At 33.0% G+C, this 16,430-nt stretch overlaps 1 protein-coding gene across 2 annotated transcripts in view; it reads left to right on the forward strand.

Moving 5' to 3' along the window:
- Positions 1 to 11,924, forward strand: part of LOC136028812 (homeobox protein six1a-like) — a 42,657-nt gene extending 30,733 nt beyond the window's left edge. For both annotated transcript variants that reach the window (XM_065706719.1, XM_065706720.1), the window contains exon 6: positions 9,619 to 11,924. In XM_065706719.1, the coding sequence (XP_065562791.1) occupies positions 9,619 to 9,892 (274 nt within the window). In that variant the 3' untranslated portion in view covers positions 9,893 to 11,924. The remainder of the gene's footprint in view (positions 1 to 9,618) is intronic.
- Positions 11,925 to 16,430: the final 4,506 nt, after the last annotated feature.

A 16,430-nucleotide genomic window follows, 5' to 3' on the forward strand; every position in this document is an offset into this window, starting at 1 on the left:
TTAACTGGATGTTTCGAACACATGTACAGTATTCATCATCAGCAGTAAAACTAGTTTTACTGCTGATGATGAACACTGTATATGTGTTCGAAATATCCAGTTAAAAATTTTATATCTGTTCAAGTCTATTAAAAGTTTTCATCCCTATTTTGAACTGTTATACTGTCGTCATGGAAAGGCAGTGTGGTCTTCGAAGTTATCTACGTCATTTAAATTTGCTTCACAAAAACATGGAATTTTGTAAATTATCCACTATCTGTAATGAAATAACGGTATCCTACTGCCCGTTAGGTTTCAATCAGGCACATAAAAGAGCACTCCGAGAGGAGTGCTCTGCTGCCCCACAGCCCTGTAAAATTGCAAGATTTTATGATTTCTCCCTTAATTTCCTATATATTTTCAAGCAATTCACCAGCTTATGCGTTCTTTGATGTGACACCTCAATCACCCGGTGTGTCTCTGCCTCATTTTGAAAATCTCCCGTCTTCTTGGACTAAGAGCCTACTGCCTTTGTTGCTAACAATCTATCCCTGGACAAAGCCAGTGTGGGCAACACAACTGTTAGTGGTTTCATTTGTCTCGCCATCTCATGTCATGATGACACCATTAATCGAGAAAGACAGTCTTGATAGTTTTGAGCCGTAGCCCAAAGCCCCCATTACCTTTTTATGTGTAGGGTCAAAAGCTACTACTGCAGCCCCCCCCCTCTTCCATTGGATCTTGAGATTTTACGATAGTTTCCATAATGTATTATATTCTCCATGGGTTTCTAAATTTTAATTCTGTTTTAGAAGTTTTGACGGTCCTTCTCTTAAAGATATTAAATAAAAAAAACAAGTTTTTTTTAACAGAAAGTAAGGAGCAACATTAAAACTTAAAACGAACAGAAATTACTCCGTATATGAAAGGGGCTTTTCCTCTTTACGCAAAAGTTTGACTCTTTTTCTTAACTCTACTTTTTAAAACAGTAAAAATCGAATTGATCGAATTGATTGATAAGACTTTATTTGTTTCGATCTTACCATAATTATGATAACAAACAGTTTGTGTTAACGAACTGTAAGTAAGGAGCGAAACGGCTCAATAGTAGCCGAAACTCTAAAAAATAGAATTTTAATACGAACAGATATATCAAAGAATTGACTTAGTATGCTTATTAAAAATATTTAAGGTTCATTAGGCTTAATGTTACCCATCAAAACTACGCGCCTGAAAATATTTCTCTAATTTTCAAAAAAGGAGGAATTACCTCCTAAGAGTCAAGGGATCTTAATAAAAATCACATCATGAGATTCAGCGTATCGGAAAGCCCTCTTGTAGAAGTTTTAAGCTCCCAACGAAAGTGATGGGAGGGGTTGTTGCCTGCCCATCAGTGTTGACTTTTAAAATTGCACAAGAACTTTTAATTAGCCATCGAATGAGTCGGGGGGTCCCCTCCAAATTTTATACGACCACGTCTTCCATAATTAAGTACCTCTGGGAAAAAATAGATAAAAATTCTTTATTATGTGGGTAGGAATCATCTAAAAGGAATATTCCGCAGGGAAGGGGGCATTTCCGTGAGATATTTGGTACTTGCTCGTAAAATAGAACCCACCCAAGATGTGAAGTTAGGTTAATCCTAATGCTATATATATTATATAATCATAATAGCCAAAATATTATGATAATGTAGTGGTGTAGAAACATAAATATGGAAACTACAACAAAGGAAAATGAAAAGCTGGTCACCCAGAACTTATTTATTAAATACCTAACCCAATTTAACCTTCCCCCTAACCATCCCTGAACATTAAATATTTAATTAAAATATACTTACATCGTTGTTTTCCACTCTCAAAATCAGCTAATCACAACCAATTCCAGAGAGCCAAACCGGTTTTTTGTCAGATCTGAGCGTAATTCTTGAATGTTTTCTGTTTAACAGACAAATACCAAATATCTTCCACAGGGGCATTTTCCTAGGGCGTGGGGGGCATGGGTAAACGCCGATTCTCAGAAAACTCTTTATTCAAGGACTTCAGTTAATACAAGCTTACGATAATAACAAAGGTTTATGGAAATTTTTCTAATTGGCTTTACTTTAATTAATTCTTTGCTAAAACCTTGTTTAGTTTGGTAAAAGTCTGATGATAAACTTATGACCTTGGTTGTAAAATACACTGCTGTCAATAAATTTTTATTTCAAATGACATCAGCTGTTATAATTGATTACACAAATCACTATTTTAATAAATCCTACAATCATGTACCTCGCGTCTATGCCATTAGACTGACGACGTTCAGGATTGTTCCATGCTATGGCGAGGAACTGTTGTATCTATTATTCTTAAATGTAGTTTTTTTTTTGTTTTATTTTTGCAACAAATTTTCTTAAACTTAGAAAGAGCAATTTTAAGTAACAGTCATAAGACATTGTTAGGAACGGTACTCGTGCAAGAATTGAGTGATTTCTTCTTTGAAAATTTCTAAAATTGCAACCAAACGTTTTCCCCCATAAGATAAGAAATAAACGGAAACCTCGTATGTGACCGTAACTAAAAGAAACAGATTCTTAATAACAACAAACATCAAAACAAAGAATCAAATATTGATGATTATTTAATATATATATATATATATATATATATATATATATATATATATATATATATATATATATATATATATATACATATATATATATACATATACACCATATGATTCAGCGCATCCAAAACCCTGGTGTAGAACTTTGAAGCTCCCATCTACAAAAATGCAGAATTTTGTACTTTTTGTCAAAAGCTTTCACGCTAAAGTTTAACTCTTTTTTACAACGCTACTTTTTAAAACAATAAAAAAACCTTATCGTAAAGAGCGTGGTGTTGAGGAGGGGACATCCTCTTTAATATACGGAATAATTTCTGTTCGTTTTAAGTTTTAATGTCGCTCCTTACTTGCAGCTAAAAAAACTTGTTTTTCTTTATTTAATTTCTGAACGTTTTTGAATTAATGGATGTTTTAATTTTGGCTCACCGCACATGAATAATTAATACGAAATTTGCATTTTTTTTTCTCGCTAAATGGCCTTCCATAGTTTTGATCGGACGATTTTGATAAAAAGCGGTGGGGGAGGAGGCCTAGTTGCCCTCCAATTTTTGGTTACTTAAAAATGCAACTAGATTTTTTTTTATGAAAATGTTTGTAAGTAATAAACATGCGTACCTTACGAATTAACTTACGTAACAAACTTCTATATTTGTGTATTTTTACTACGTATATGAGGGGGTTCGCCCCCTCGTCAATACCTCGCTCTTCACACTAAAGCTTAAATTGTGTCCCAAACCTTTAAGAATTACCCCTGAATCACAAAGGCCGTTGAATAAATAGTTGAAAATACTAAAATTAGCGTAAAGAGCAACGTATTATGGAAGAGACGAATCCCCTTATATACGTAATATCTTATGTTTGTTTTAAGTTTTAATGCTGCTCATTACTTCCACTTGAAAAAAAATCATTTATTTTCTCATTTTTTTTTTAAATAATGCTAGAAAATCCCGCGCCCCCTGTCTCTTCCCTCGTGATAAATTCCTCCAGGGAAAGATTTTCCCACGTATTCTTTTGATGTAATTATTGGTATCAAAATTCCGTTTTTAGAGTTTGGTACTATTGAACCGGGTCGCTCCTTACCACAGTTCGTTACCACAAACTGTTTGATGTACTATTCAAGGCCTAGCTACACCCTAATAAGGAGGAATAAAAAGGTATAAAGAGTAAAGAGGAGGGCAAACAGACGAGAATAGAAACTTTTATCCTTAAGCATGAGTTTAACAGGAATATAAACTGGAAGCGCCTCTGACAGTGCAGTCTAACCTGGCGGAAGTGATAAAATTAAAACAAGATTATTAATTAAACATAAATAAAAATCAACATAAATATTAAATAAAACAATTGAAAAACACAAATTTGTATGGATCTAACCTCAAATTTTCTGAAATTACGGAATTCTTTTGCGTTTAAATAAGCAGTTTTCTCATTGGGTGTAGAATACTTTAGCTTAGGTTATTATGTAAGACATAAGCTAGTAAAAAAAAAAGAAAATGCAATGTAATTAGTTGGCCCTTTTCCCACAAGTGGCGTTTTGATCTTTCACCCAGTGTATTGTAAAAGTAAAAAACAAGAAATAAACACTACAACATTATAAAAAGAGTTATTGCTCTCTCAATCATAGACCATTTTATCTTTTCTTTTGGGAGGGGGTATTTAGTTAGTTACTTAGGTGATTAGAATAATCTTAAGTGATGAGCTAGTTGAGATCTATTTTTAAATTGAAGCTATAGTGAGAACGGAATTAGTCAAACTGGCTTTGTAAAAAATATTTAGTGCTCAATAACAATTGGGTCATTTTCTTTTATATATATTTACTTAATAGCTCAGACAAGTAAAATATTTTCAAGTGTATACTTTATTCAAATTGATTTGTAAATGGAGTCAAATTGACCCTATAATAAATATCATTGCTTGACAAAAAACAAATGGGATATTTCTTTTTTATGAATCATTATTTGCGCAAAAAATATCCCTTTGACTATTCGTTTACGTGCCAATCGGGTGCAAAACAAATCCAAAAAAATTATCCTGAGCCCTCCCTCCCCCCAACACACACACAAGGTTCAAGGGGCTGGAATGAAAGGCGAACAAAAAAAATGAAAAAAAAAAAAAAAACACACAGAGCAAAAAGGAGAATGAGGAAATATAAAAGAAAAACATTTTATGATATTGACTTTTGAAAAAATCATATTTATGTTTCTTCAGCCAATTTTTACACTTCGTTAGGATTTATTATTTAGCAATTTAACAATAAATGTAAACAATAAACGTAGATAGATCATGACATACCCTCTAGGGTTGGGAGTTTAAGGAGAAAGAAAAAAGAAAAAAAAAACATTATAAAAGAATTGAGGCCCGTTATAAAAAGAATAACTTTATTAAGCTTCCTGTGATCAACAAACAAGCAATGTGACTTCGTCAATTAACAAAGAAATGGAGAATAATTAGAAAAAGATTTCAACAAAATAAAACTCCAGCAAAAAGTAAATAGTGATATTGAACCTGAATAGGAATAAAAATAAAGCCATTTAATAAAAAGTCAAAGTTAAAACAAACACCAGGAATATTCATGTAAAACTTAAAACGGATACAAAATGACAGGGGCAAGAGTTGTTTTTCCCCGCCCCTTCAAACTTCGTGCTGGTTTAAGTTTAGTTTACACCTTACTGAAAAGGAAAATAGTAAAGGAATAGGAATAACGTAAATAGGAATAGGAATAGGAATATGGAATAGGAATAACGAATAGGAATAGTAAAGGAATAGGAAAACGAAATAGGAATAACAAATAATAAAGTAAAGGAAAAGGAATAACGTTGTAAAAAGGCCCGTAATAAAAAGAAGAATTGGAAAACTTAGAGAAAAATAGGAACAGCTAGGTGATACGGGCTCTTGAAAGGCCACTGTTTATAATATTTATTCCTTAAGCAATTTTTTTAAGCTTCAATAATAGCAGCGGCAATTTCCTACAAACTTGATACCAACTTGGCAAATTATTATATATAAATGAAAACTAAAGTAATAAATCCACTTACTTTTCACACTTAATAATATTGACTTTCAAGTGAAACATTTTGTGGTCTCAACTTCGGTTTGCGGCATGCTGTGTACTTTCTCTATTGAATTGGTGTATAAATGTTTTTCATCATAAAAACTTATGTAGTTTTTTGTTTCAAGCACATAGCCGTGAAATTGAATCTAAATCTCTGTATAATTAAACCTATATATAATAAAACGTATTTTGCCAAAATAAATGAAATTTGTAGAAGTCTGATTACTATTGCTGAATAGTTAAATACGTTAGTTGCAAGTGTATAAAAAAGTAAAAAAAAGCCTTTTGAATGTTTTACCATTAAAAATTTCTATAATAGTTAGGTGCCAATTCTTCAACAATAATCAAAGAGCCTTTAGCATTGATGTTGCTGTTTTAAATCGTTTATTTAAATAAAACATATAACATAACAAGTATTCCACTCAAGGAACAGAGCTTGTCTAAGGAATTCTTTTTGGAATAACTTAGAAGTAAAAATGTTATTTACCGAATTTCATAACAACTCTAAAAGTCATAGCCGTAGAATTGAATATAGATAACCCTTGTTGCCTGGACTATTTGATTTTTTTTTAATGTAAATAGTAAGACGAAATAAAATTTTGAATATTTTACCATTAAAATTTCTATAATAGTTAGGTGCCAATTCTTAAACAATAATCAAAGAGCCTTTAGCATTGATGTTGTTGTTTTAAATCGTTTATTTAGATGAAACATATAACATAACAAGTATTCCACTCAAGGAACAGAGCTTGTCTAAGAAAATTTTTTGGAATAACTTAGAAGTAAAAATGTTATTTACCAAATTTCATAACAATTCTAAAAGTAATAAAAAATAAATTTATGAGACAATAACTGTGATTACTGAAAGTTAACTGGGTTCGTTGCGATTATACAAAAAATATAACAAATTGATTAAAGCTGTCGTATGATGTGACTGTACTTGGCAGAACTCTGAACTGCCCCTGCCTTTGTTTTGCCTTGGTTTCTCTGCTGAACTGGTATCTTAATGTTTTTGTTTGTTTTGTTTTGTGGTCGTAAAAACTCAGTTTTTACTGTTTTTACATTACAAGGGAGGGGGCTTATGTATGATCTTTTTGGGGGGAGAAAAGAGGAATAATAATAATTATAACTTTTGAAAAATTTGAATAAGAAATGCCTCAAAATTTCGGGAATATTTAGTAACTGAAAGGACCAAAGCCCCCCAAGTGCAAGGGATATGTATGCGAAATTGAATTTAGACGGCCCTTAATTTTAGGCACATTATCTAAAATAATGAAGAAGGAGCTTTTCTTCCGCGGACTTTCACAAAGGGTCTCATATAAGGGTTTTGTTTTTTGCCTGCATTATTAAATCCAATTTAAGACTCGGAGAAATACATTTAGTTCCTCCGGAGAAGCATATTTTTTTAACTTGTATATTTACCAGTTTATGAGTCAGAGAAACATTTTGGAAAGCCCAAACTGGGTAACTTCCTCCTCCTATGGATGGGACCATGGTTTTAAATTCGGTTTATATACCTCCGACTGTATTTTATTTTATTTTTATGAAATTATTAATGGACGCATATGTAACTTATTCCTTTTTACCTTTTTTTCTAGGGCCAATTGTAAAATCAATTTGCTAAAAAAAAAATATTGCAAAATTTGCAAAATACCAGTTTAATCAATCAAAATTCCCCTAAAATATGCGGTTTAACCCATAAATTAGAGACAATAACCGCTACAACGTAAGTACCTTGCGCAATTTATTAAACAAAATGAGAGTTAAACCTCAACAGCGGTTTCGAACTGCACAAACATGCAGTTTAAAAACTGCATGTTGTTAAAAAATGATACTAATAATTAAAAAATGATACTAATAATAATTTAACTCATGTTGTTAAAAAATGATACTAAGCTTAATGTTAACGAACATATCCAAAATTCGAAAACGGTCTTATTTATCACTTTGCTTTATCAAACAGTTCGTGGTAGCAAACTGTAAGTAAGGAGCGACCCGACTCAATAGTAACCGACACTCTAAAGAACGGAATTTTGGTACCAGTAGATACATCAAAAGAATGGGATTTTTCTACAGATTTCAAATATACAAGTTTCATCAAGTTTAGTCTTACTCATCAAAAGTTACGAGCCTCAGAAAATTTGCCTTATTTCGAAAAAAGGGAGAAACACCCCTTAAAAGTCATTGAATGAGAATGAATGAAAATAACACCTTAATGAAAATCACACTTTAATGGAAATCACACCATCAGCTTCAGCGTATCAGAGAACCCTAGTGTAGATGTTTCAAGCTCTTATCTACAAAAATGTGGAATTTCGTATTTTTGTTTGCCAGAAGAAAAATCAGGGATCTGTGTTTCTTTGTTTTTTCCCCATATGTGACCGTATCAACACAACGGTCCTAGAATATTGCAAAAGGGATCATTCGAACAGAAATTAAAAGTTCTAGTGCCCTTTTTAAATGACCAAAAATTTAGATGTTAACTAGGCCCCCTCCCACGCTCATTTTTTTCCAAAGTCACTGGATCCAAATTTTGAGATAGCCATTTTGTTCAGCATAGCCGAAAGATCTAACAGCTATGTCTTTGAGGGTGGCTTAATCCCCTATAGTTCCCAGGGGGCAGAGTCAGGGGTTTACGTAGGAGGATCTTTCCACTGAGGAATTTTTCATGGGTGAATATAATTTTTCATGAAGGGGGGAGGGATTTCCCAGCGTTATTTCAAAACGATCAGAAATTACTTTAAAAAAAAGTTTTTTAAATGAAAGTAAGGAGCAACATTAAAACTTAAAGCGAACTGAAACTATTGCGTATATGAGGGGGTTAGCCCCCTCGTCAATACCTCACTCGTTATGCCAAAGTTTTTTTTTGTAATTTCAAAAGAGCTATTTATTCTAATTAAACTGCCTTTATAATTCAGGGGTCATTCTAAAAAAATTGGAAGAAAATTAGAACTTGAGCGTAAGGAGCGAGGTATTGACGAGGGGACAAACCCCCTTATATATGTAATAATTTCTGTTCGTTTTAAGTTTTAATGTTGCTTCTTACTTTCAGTTGAAAAAAAAACACTTTTTTTATGTTTAGTATCTTTCAGTAATGATTATCACCTATCTTCGAGATAAGGGGGTGGGGGAGGTGGTAGTGATTGAAAACTTAAATAGTACAATATAGTATCGTAAAACAATACCACGAAATATATTTGTTCCGGATATTTATGTAAATTATCTCGTTTATACGTTAGTACACAAATATCGTTCTTTTTTAAAATTTGAATGGAAAGTTTTGATACCGTCATCAATTTCAAAATCAATTTCAAACTAGGGGGTTTGTGAGGGATCTATTTTTGAAACTCATTATAATCGTAAAAGTAACTCACAGAAGAAAGTACGTTAAGGAGATAGCTTGAAACAAAGGCAAAACATAAATAAATTAAGTAACATTTGTAAATATATATATATATATATATATATATATATATATATATATATATATATATATATATATATATATATATATATATATGAGCCTTTGCGAAACTAACTGGATTTTGAGGGAATACGAGCCAAAAATCCCCAGCTTACCTGAAGTTGCTCACAAAACCACAAAGATGATAGTATGTGACATTGTGACTTCAATATTTTCAGAAAAAAACTCTGGCGTACCTTGTTAAATTTTGGCGGCAGTTAAAAGTTAAGGATAGAAAAAAAAATTTAGATTTGTATGCTTATATTTCATAATATCAATTGCAAAAACTTAAATAAATTGCCATAGCGTTTCTTCTGACAAAAAAACAACAACAAATGGACTGAAAAGTATAATGTAGAATCTTTATTGATCGAATACTGGAAATCTGTCGAACTAATTTTGATGAATCAAAACCAATAACTTAGAGTTGTGAAGTTTTATCTTACCTGCAAAATTGTAGATATACAAACAAACAGAAAATGTAGAAATACCGACAATAATTGTAACAATTTTGTAGGCCCCCAGGATCTAAGGACGACGGTGGAGCAAGTGGTTTAGACTCTGGCAGTGAGAGCTTAGATGGAGATCCGACAAGAGGATTAGATACTCCGTCTCCTGTTCCTCAGCTAACGCAGCAAATGACAGAAGTGCCGTCTCAAGGTGCTGCTAGTATCTATGGTGATCTCATTAAAAGTGAAGCAGCTGCATACCACATGCATTTAGCGACTTCAGGACTTGTGCATAGCAGTAACGATATTCAGCAGCTTTTGCATGACTATCACAATTTGTGAATAATTCTAGTGATATTCTAAAGCAATATGAAGTGTTTTGCTTATACTGAAACCAAGATTGGGAAAACACCCAGGGTTTCTGATCATTGTACCCTGGATTTAGATTTTTTAATAATTTGACGATAATTCATCTTAATATTTTTCATCCGCTGAATATTTGACCAAAATTTCTTATGGGTCCTTATGTTAATGAGCTGATTCAAAAACTAAAGCAAAATGTCAATGCCAAGTATAACCTAAATCCAGGCAGGGCCCAAAAGTAAAAAGTTGGAATGCCCTACCCTCCACCCACTGCTAAAACATCACCCAATAATGCAGACTTTCGGGCCTTTTTATGGATAAAAATAGATTATTTCATGGCTGAGTCCCCGCTCCTGTTTTCTCTGGATAAAAATCTTTGGTCGTTGTCAAATTCAGCTATAAGACTCTTATCTTTTTTCGTGTCAAGGTATGAAAAAAGTCACAAAACAAGATGTAAAAAGACATAGATAAAAAAAACGAAGCTTAATGATAACCTAAATTCAATAGTTTTATATCGTTAATTATTTTTACAAAAAACTAATTGTTGCGTTTTATTTAATACCTACCAAATGTAAACTCGAATTTCATTTCCTTACGTTTGTTGCTTCTGTCGTATCTGCACAGGCGTATCTAAACAGGCCTACCTATCATACCAACCGTCAATTATTCATGTTTATAATCAAGGATACCCAGGAGGTCTATTTCCTTATAGGCTAGTGTTGGCTACTGGCCTGGGAGCTCTAAGGTTGAGAGATCTGCTACCAGTTTTACGAATCCACTAGAAAATTATTTAGATTATATTTTTGATATTTTTATTCATTATAATTTTGAAGTACTGAATAGTTCACCTGGTTTAAAATAAAAGACAAAAAATTGGACTAACAATATCCAATAAAAGAGTGTACTTTTGCGCTTTGATGTTTTAACATAATATTCTCATTAGCATAGCGGCCCCACAAGAATTTAATCACCAAATCCACCTCTGAAGTCTGAGTAAATATTTATATTGTGAGCCAACTTTGTTTCCTACTTTTTCAAATAAGTTGTTTTGTCGATTACGTCAGAAAACTAATTCAAACGCAACTCCATTTAGATATTTTGTTCAAAGAAATGTGTGATTTTAATTTTTCTTTTCTTTTCTTTTTTCTTTATCAAGTGCTATTGCACAAAATATGATTCGCAGAAATTCTCATTTACTCTACCATTTTATGAAGTACAAAGTTGAAATAAGTTTCATAAGTTGAAAGTGACACTTACTTGTTTTCCCTCTTTTTTAGCTTTAATTTTATTTTTTACATCTTCATATGCTACCAGTGATGATAACAGTACCGACATACTCGTAATATTTTCGGCTATTGCACGCTTGTAATACGGGAAAGACGTCCTAGGGATCATAGGTGGATCTAGAACAAAATCGGGGGGGAGGGAGGGCAATGTTACATGGGCTCTAGTAACTGACCAAATTGACAATTTTTAAGAGTAAAAAAAGAACAGAATGACTGTGCCAGAAATATCTTGGCGGTCCACTCTCCCCGGCCCCTTGGATCGGGCCCTTGTAGGGATTTCCAGTTTTAAAAATTGTGTATACCAAGTGGGATGTGCGACGCATAGTACAAGTCTGACATGCTTTGTATAAGCTTGGCGTGGTGGAAGTGTGTCAAATACCGTAAAAAGTGACGTCCGAGATTTGCACCGAATGGTGGAGAGGGTGCAACCCCTCAGAGACATTATTAATAAAAGTATTTATGCTGTAAAATATTTATTTACTAGTCGTTGTTTTTATACTTTACAAAGAGATATGTAATGCCTTAAGTTTAGAATGAATTTGAATATATTCAATAAAATTTGATTTATTGTTATGTAGCTGTTTCTCAAGATGAGATATTTTGTATCAAATAAGTTTTTGACTCTTAAAGTGTATTACATATTTTAAATGACTGTGATTTTAGTTAGTTATTGCGTATGTGCGTGTTTCCTTACGATCCAAAGAAAATAAAAGATTAATATTTTATTTGGCTTTTATGTGTTTTACTAGGTTTTCTTGTAATGAAATACCAAAAAAACAAAACAACAAACGATAAAAGATACCAAACCTTAATGAACTTTATTTAAAAATACTCTATTTTCATCAAGTGGCTCATAGCAAAATAGCCTCATAGTAAATATAACGCCTCATAGCAAGGCCTCGTATGAGGCGTTAAAATAACGCCTCATAGCAAGGCATTAGGAACCTCAAAATAAACACAGTAGGTTTTACCCCCGGAACCCATTTAAAGTTTATTAATACAAGACAGGGGCGTAAATTACTATTCAGCAAGGGTAAACTCCCCCGGACCCTAGTTTACCCCCTCCCCCTCCAGCTGAAATTTAGCGTCACCAAAATCCTGTCAGAACTAAGGTAGGTCTACATAATTCAAGCACCCTCAGAAACAGATCAGTTTTCTTTAATATACCTTTGCTTTTATGGTACTATTTGGGCTGTCATTTTCCCTTGAATTGGGAAAATTGGCTCCAACTTTGCCTCCCTTTCCCAGGGTTTTGACCACATTACGCCACCAGTACCTGAGAACCAAAATCTCTCTAAAATTGTTCTTTTGGCTGTGCCAAAACTATGAACTTTTTAAGGCATTAGGACATTTCCAGCAATGCTGTCACGTTGTCACGTTGAATCATGAAATTAAAATAAACTAGAAAACTGATAACGCTTTCCGTTCATAAGAATTCAAACATTAACCCTGTGCTGATTCCCAAAGACCCCAAGTTGCCGCTCAGTGAAAAAATCACTAGATTTTAGTGATTTTCTTCAATAATCTTAAGATTTGTGTGCTGATTTGTGACTTTCTTGCTGAAGTAACATAAAAACACACTAGAAATAGGGATAAATCGCTAGGGGTGGCAACCCTGCAACTACCATCAAAAGAAAATTAAGCTTTTAGGTCCCACAGATTTTTAGCTTACTTTTTGGTGTTTTTTCTTCACCCACGTTTTCTTCTCTAACTAAGTACCCGCTATTATCAACGACTGCATAAAGAGCTGTTTCTCAATAAAAATTAATTTCTAGATCGTCTTAATTTCTAAGGTACCATATTTATGTACCTTACTATTCCTATGTGAACTTTTTTTGAATGCATGAAATGGAAATACATACATATATTTATACATATGTTTAATATATATTTATATATATATATATATATATATATATATATATATATATATATATATATGTGTGTGTGTATATATATATATATATATATATATATATATATATATATATATATATATATATATATATATATATATATATATATATATATATATATATATATATATATATATATATATTAAAATCTCCCCGTTTTAATATATTTACCATATACCAGATAATTTTGAAGCATTTTCGTAATTCAAAATAATTATAAAAAAAACAGCGACATCTAATAAGATATTAATCATATTTATCAATCATATTTTTGATTGTGTAAGTTTCCACATAGCAATTCAAAACCTCAGATTTTTCCCTGTGATTGGTACTTCAAGAGGTCGATATAGATGTATTAATGCATAAAAGAAAATTATAGACAACTTGGAGTTTCGCAAACATCGTGGGTGTTTTCTTCTATGCGCGAGCAAAAGATGTTCCAAGTCCTAGGATCTCTTGTCAGAATATTCTCTTTGCAGGACGTTATTTGACGTTTCTTTGGAGAATATACCATTGTAGCCAGCTGCAGTGGTGGGGCATGGTGGCTGTTCCAGGGTATGACAGGTATGTTTTTTATATTGTCAGAACCCCATTGTGGTAATAAACACATTGACATCAATTATGGAACACCCGGCTCAATAGTAAACGAAACTCTAAAAAATGGAATTTTGATACAAATAGATACTTCAAAAGGATAATATTTTTATGCTTATTTTAAATATATAAGATTTATTAAATTTAGTCTTACTCATCAAAAGTTACGAGTTTGAGAAAATTTGCCTTGTTTTGGAAAATAGAAGGAATCACCCCCTAAATGATATAGGATCTTAACGAAAATCAGACCATCGCATTCAGCGTACCTTACTGTAGAAGTTTCAACTTCCTATCTACAAAAATGTGGAACTTAGTATTTTTTGCCAGAAGACCGATTACGGTTGCGTGTTGATTTGTTTGTTTTTTTTTTCCCCAGGGGTGACCGTATCGACCAAGTGGTCCTAGAATGTTGCAGGAGGGCTCATTTTTACGGAAATTAAAAGTTCTTGTGCCCCTTTTAAGTGACCAAAAAATTGGAGGGCACCTAGGCCCCCTCCCAGCTCATTTTTTCCCAGAGTCAGCGGATCAAAATTTTGAGATACCCATTTTGTTCAGTAGAGTCGAAAAACCTAATAACTATGTCTTTTGGGCTGACTTACTCCCCCACAGTCCCCGGGGGAGGGGTTACAAACTTTGACCAGCGTTTACATATAGTAATGGTTATTTGGAAGTGTACAGACCTTTTAAGGTGAATTTTTTCGTTGAGGAGGGGTTTTTGAGGGGAGAGGGCTACGTAGGAAGATCTTCCCTTGGAGGAATTTGTCATGGGAGAAGACATTCAATGAACGGGGCACATGATTTTCTAGCACTATTTAAAAAAATATGAAAAAAAGATATAAAAAGTTTTTTCCACTGTAACAACCAGCATTAAAACTTAAAACGAACGGAGATTAGTACGCATATGGGGGGTTGATCTTTTCCTAAATACCTCGCTCTTTACGCGAAAGTATTTTTTAGTAACTTCAGTTATTTATTCTACAGCCTTTGTGATTCTGGGGGCAATCTTAAAGAATTGGGACAAAATTAAAGCTTCAGTGTAAAGAGTGAGGTATTAACGAGGGGGCAAACCCCCTCATATACATAATAAAAATATACGAATATAGAAGTTCGTTATGTAAGTTAATTTGTAAGTTACGTATATTTTTTACTAATAAAAACGTTCGTTAAAAATTAAAAAATCTAGTTGCCTTTTTAAGTAACCGAAAAATCGGTGGGCAACTTGGCCTCCTCCCCCACCTTTTTGCTCAAAATCGTTTGATCAAAACTAAGAGAAAGCTATCGAGCAAAAAAAAATAATACACAAATTCCGTTTTAATTATTCATTTGCGGAGAACCAAAATCAAACATGCATTAATTCAAAAATATTCAGAAATTAAATAAACAAAAACAAGTTTTTTATCTGAAAGTAAGGGGCAACATTAAAAATCAATACGAACAGAAATTACCGCGTGTATGCAAGGGGCTGTTCCCTCCTCAACGTCCCGCTCTTTACGCTAAAGTCATTTACTGTTTTATAAAGTAGAACTGAGAGAAAGAGTCAAACTGATGATGACAAGCCCCCCACCCCCCTCCACCCCCTGCAATAGCCCCCAGGGCCAAGGTTGCAAGTTATACCCCGGGGCGTGTAAAGTGGTCATATAAACTCCGGAAAGGACTCATTAGATAGGTAATCAGAGGTTGCAGTAATCTTTTTAAGATTAAAAAACTTTTTAAGTTAAAAAAACTAGTTTTTTTACTGAAAGTAAGGAGCGATATTAAAACTTAAAACGAACAGAAATTACTCCGTATATGAAATAGGTTGTCCCCTCAGCAATCCCTCGCTCTTTACGCTAAAGTTTTTAATTGTTTTAAAAAGTAGAATTGTGGCAAAGAGTCAAACTTTAGCGTAAAGAGCAAGGGATTGCGGAGGGGACAACCCATTTCATATACGGAGTAATATCTGTTCGTTTTAAGTTTTAATGTCGCTCCTTACTTTCAGTTAAAAAAAACTAGTTTTCTTTATTTAATTTCAGAACGTTTTTGAATTAATGCATTTTTGATTTTGGCTCTCCGCACATAAATTATTAAAATGAAGTTTGCATATTAATTCTTTTTTTGGCTAAATGGCTTTTTCTTAGTTTTGGTAAAACGATTTCGAGAAATAATGGGTGGGTAAGGAGCCCTACTTGGCCTCCAATTTTTCGGTTACTTAAAAAGGCAACTAGAATTTTAAATTTTTAACGAACGTTTTTATTAGTAAAAAATATACGTAACTTAAGAATTAACTTACGTAACAAACTTTTATATTCTTATATTTTTTATTATCTATATGAGGGGGTTTGTCCCCTTCTTAATACCTCGCTCTTTACACAAAACCTTAAGTTTTGTCCCAATTCTTTAAGAATGACCCCTGAATCAGAAAGGCCATAGAATAAATAGTTGAAATTACTAGAAATACTTTAGCATAAAGAGCACGGTATTTATCTCCTCCTAAATACCTCGCTCTTTATGCTAAGGTGTTTTTAGAACCCCTCATATGCGTAATAATCTCTGTTCGTTTTAAGTTTTAATGCAACTCTTTACTTTCAGTTGAAAAAACTTTTTCATGTTTTTTTTTCATTGTCTTTTTTTATAGTAATGCTAGAAAATTCCGCGCCCTTTTCATTGAATTTCTCTTCCCTCATGACATAAACCTCCAAGCAAAATCCTCATACATAGCCTCCTCCCCTTAACCCCACCCCC

Source organism: Artemia franciscana, chromosome 7, assembly GCF_032884065.1.
Source record: "Artemia franciscana chromosome 7, ASM3288406v1, whole genome shotgun sequence".
Lineage (NCBI taxonomy): Eukaryota > Metazoa > Arthropoda > Branchiopoda > Anostraca > Artemiidae > Artemia > Artemia franciscana.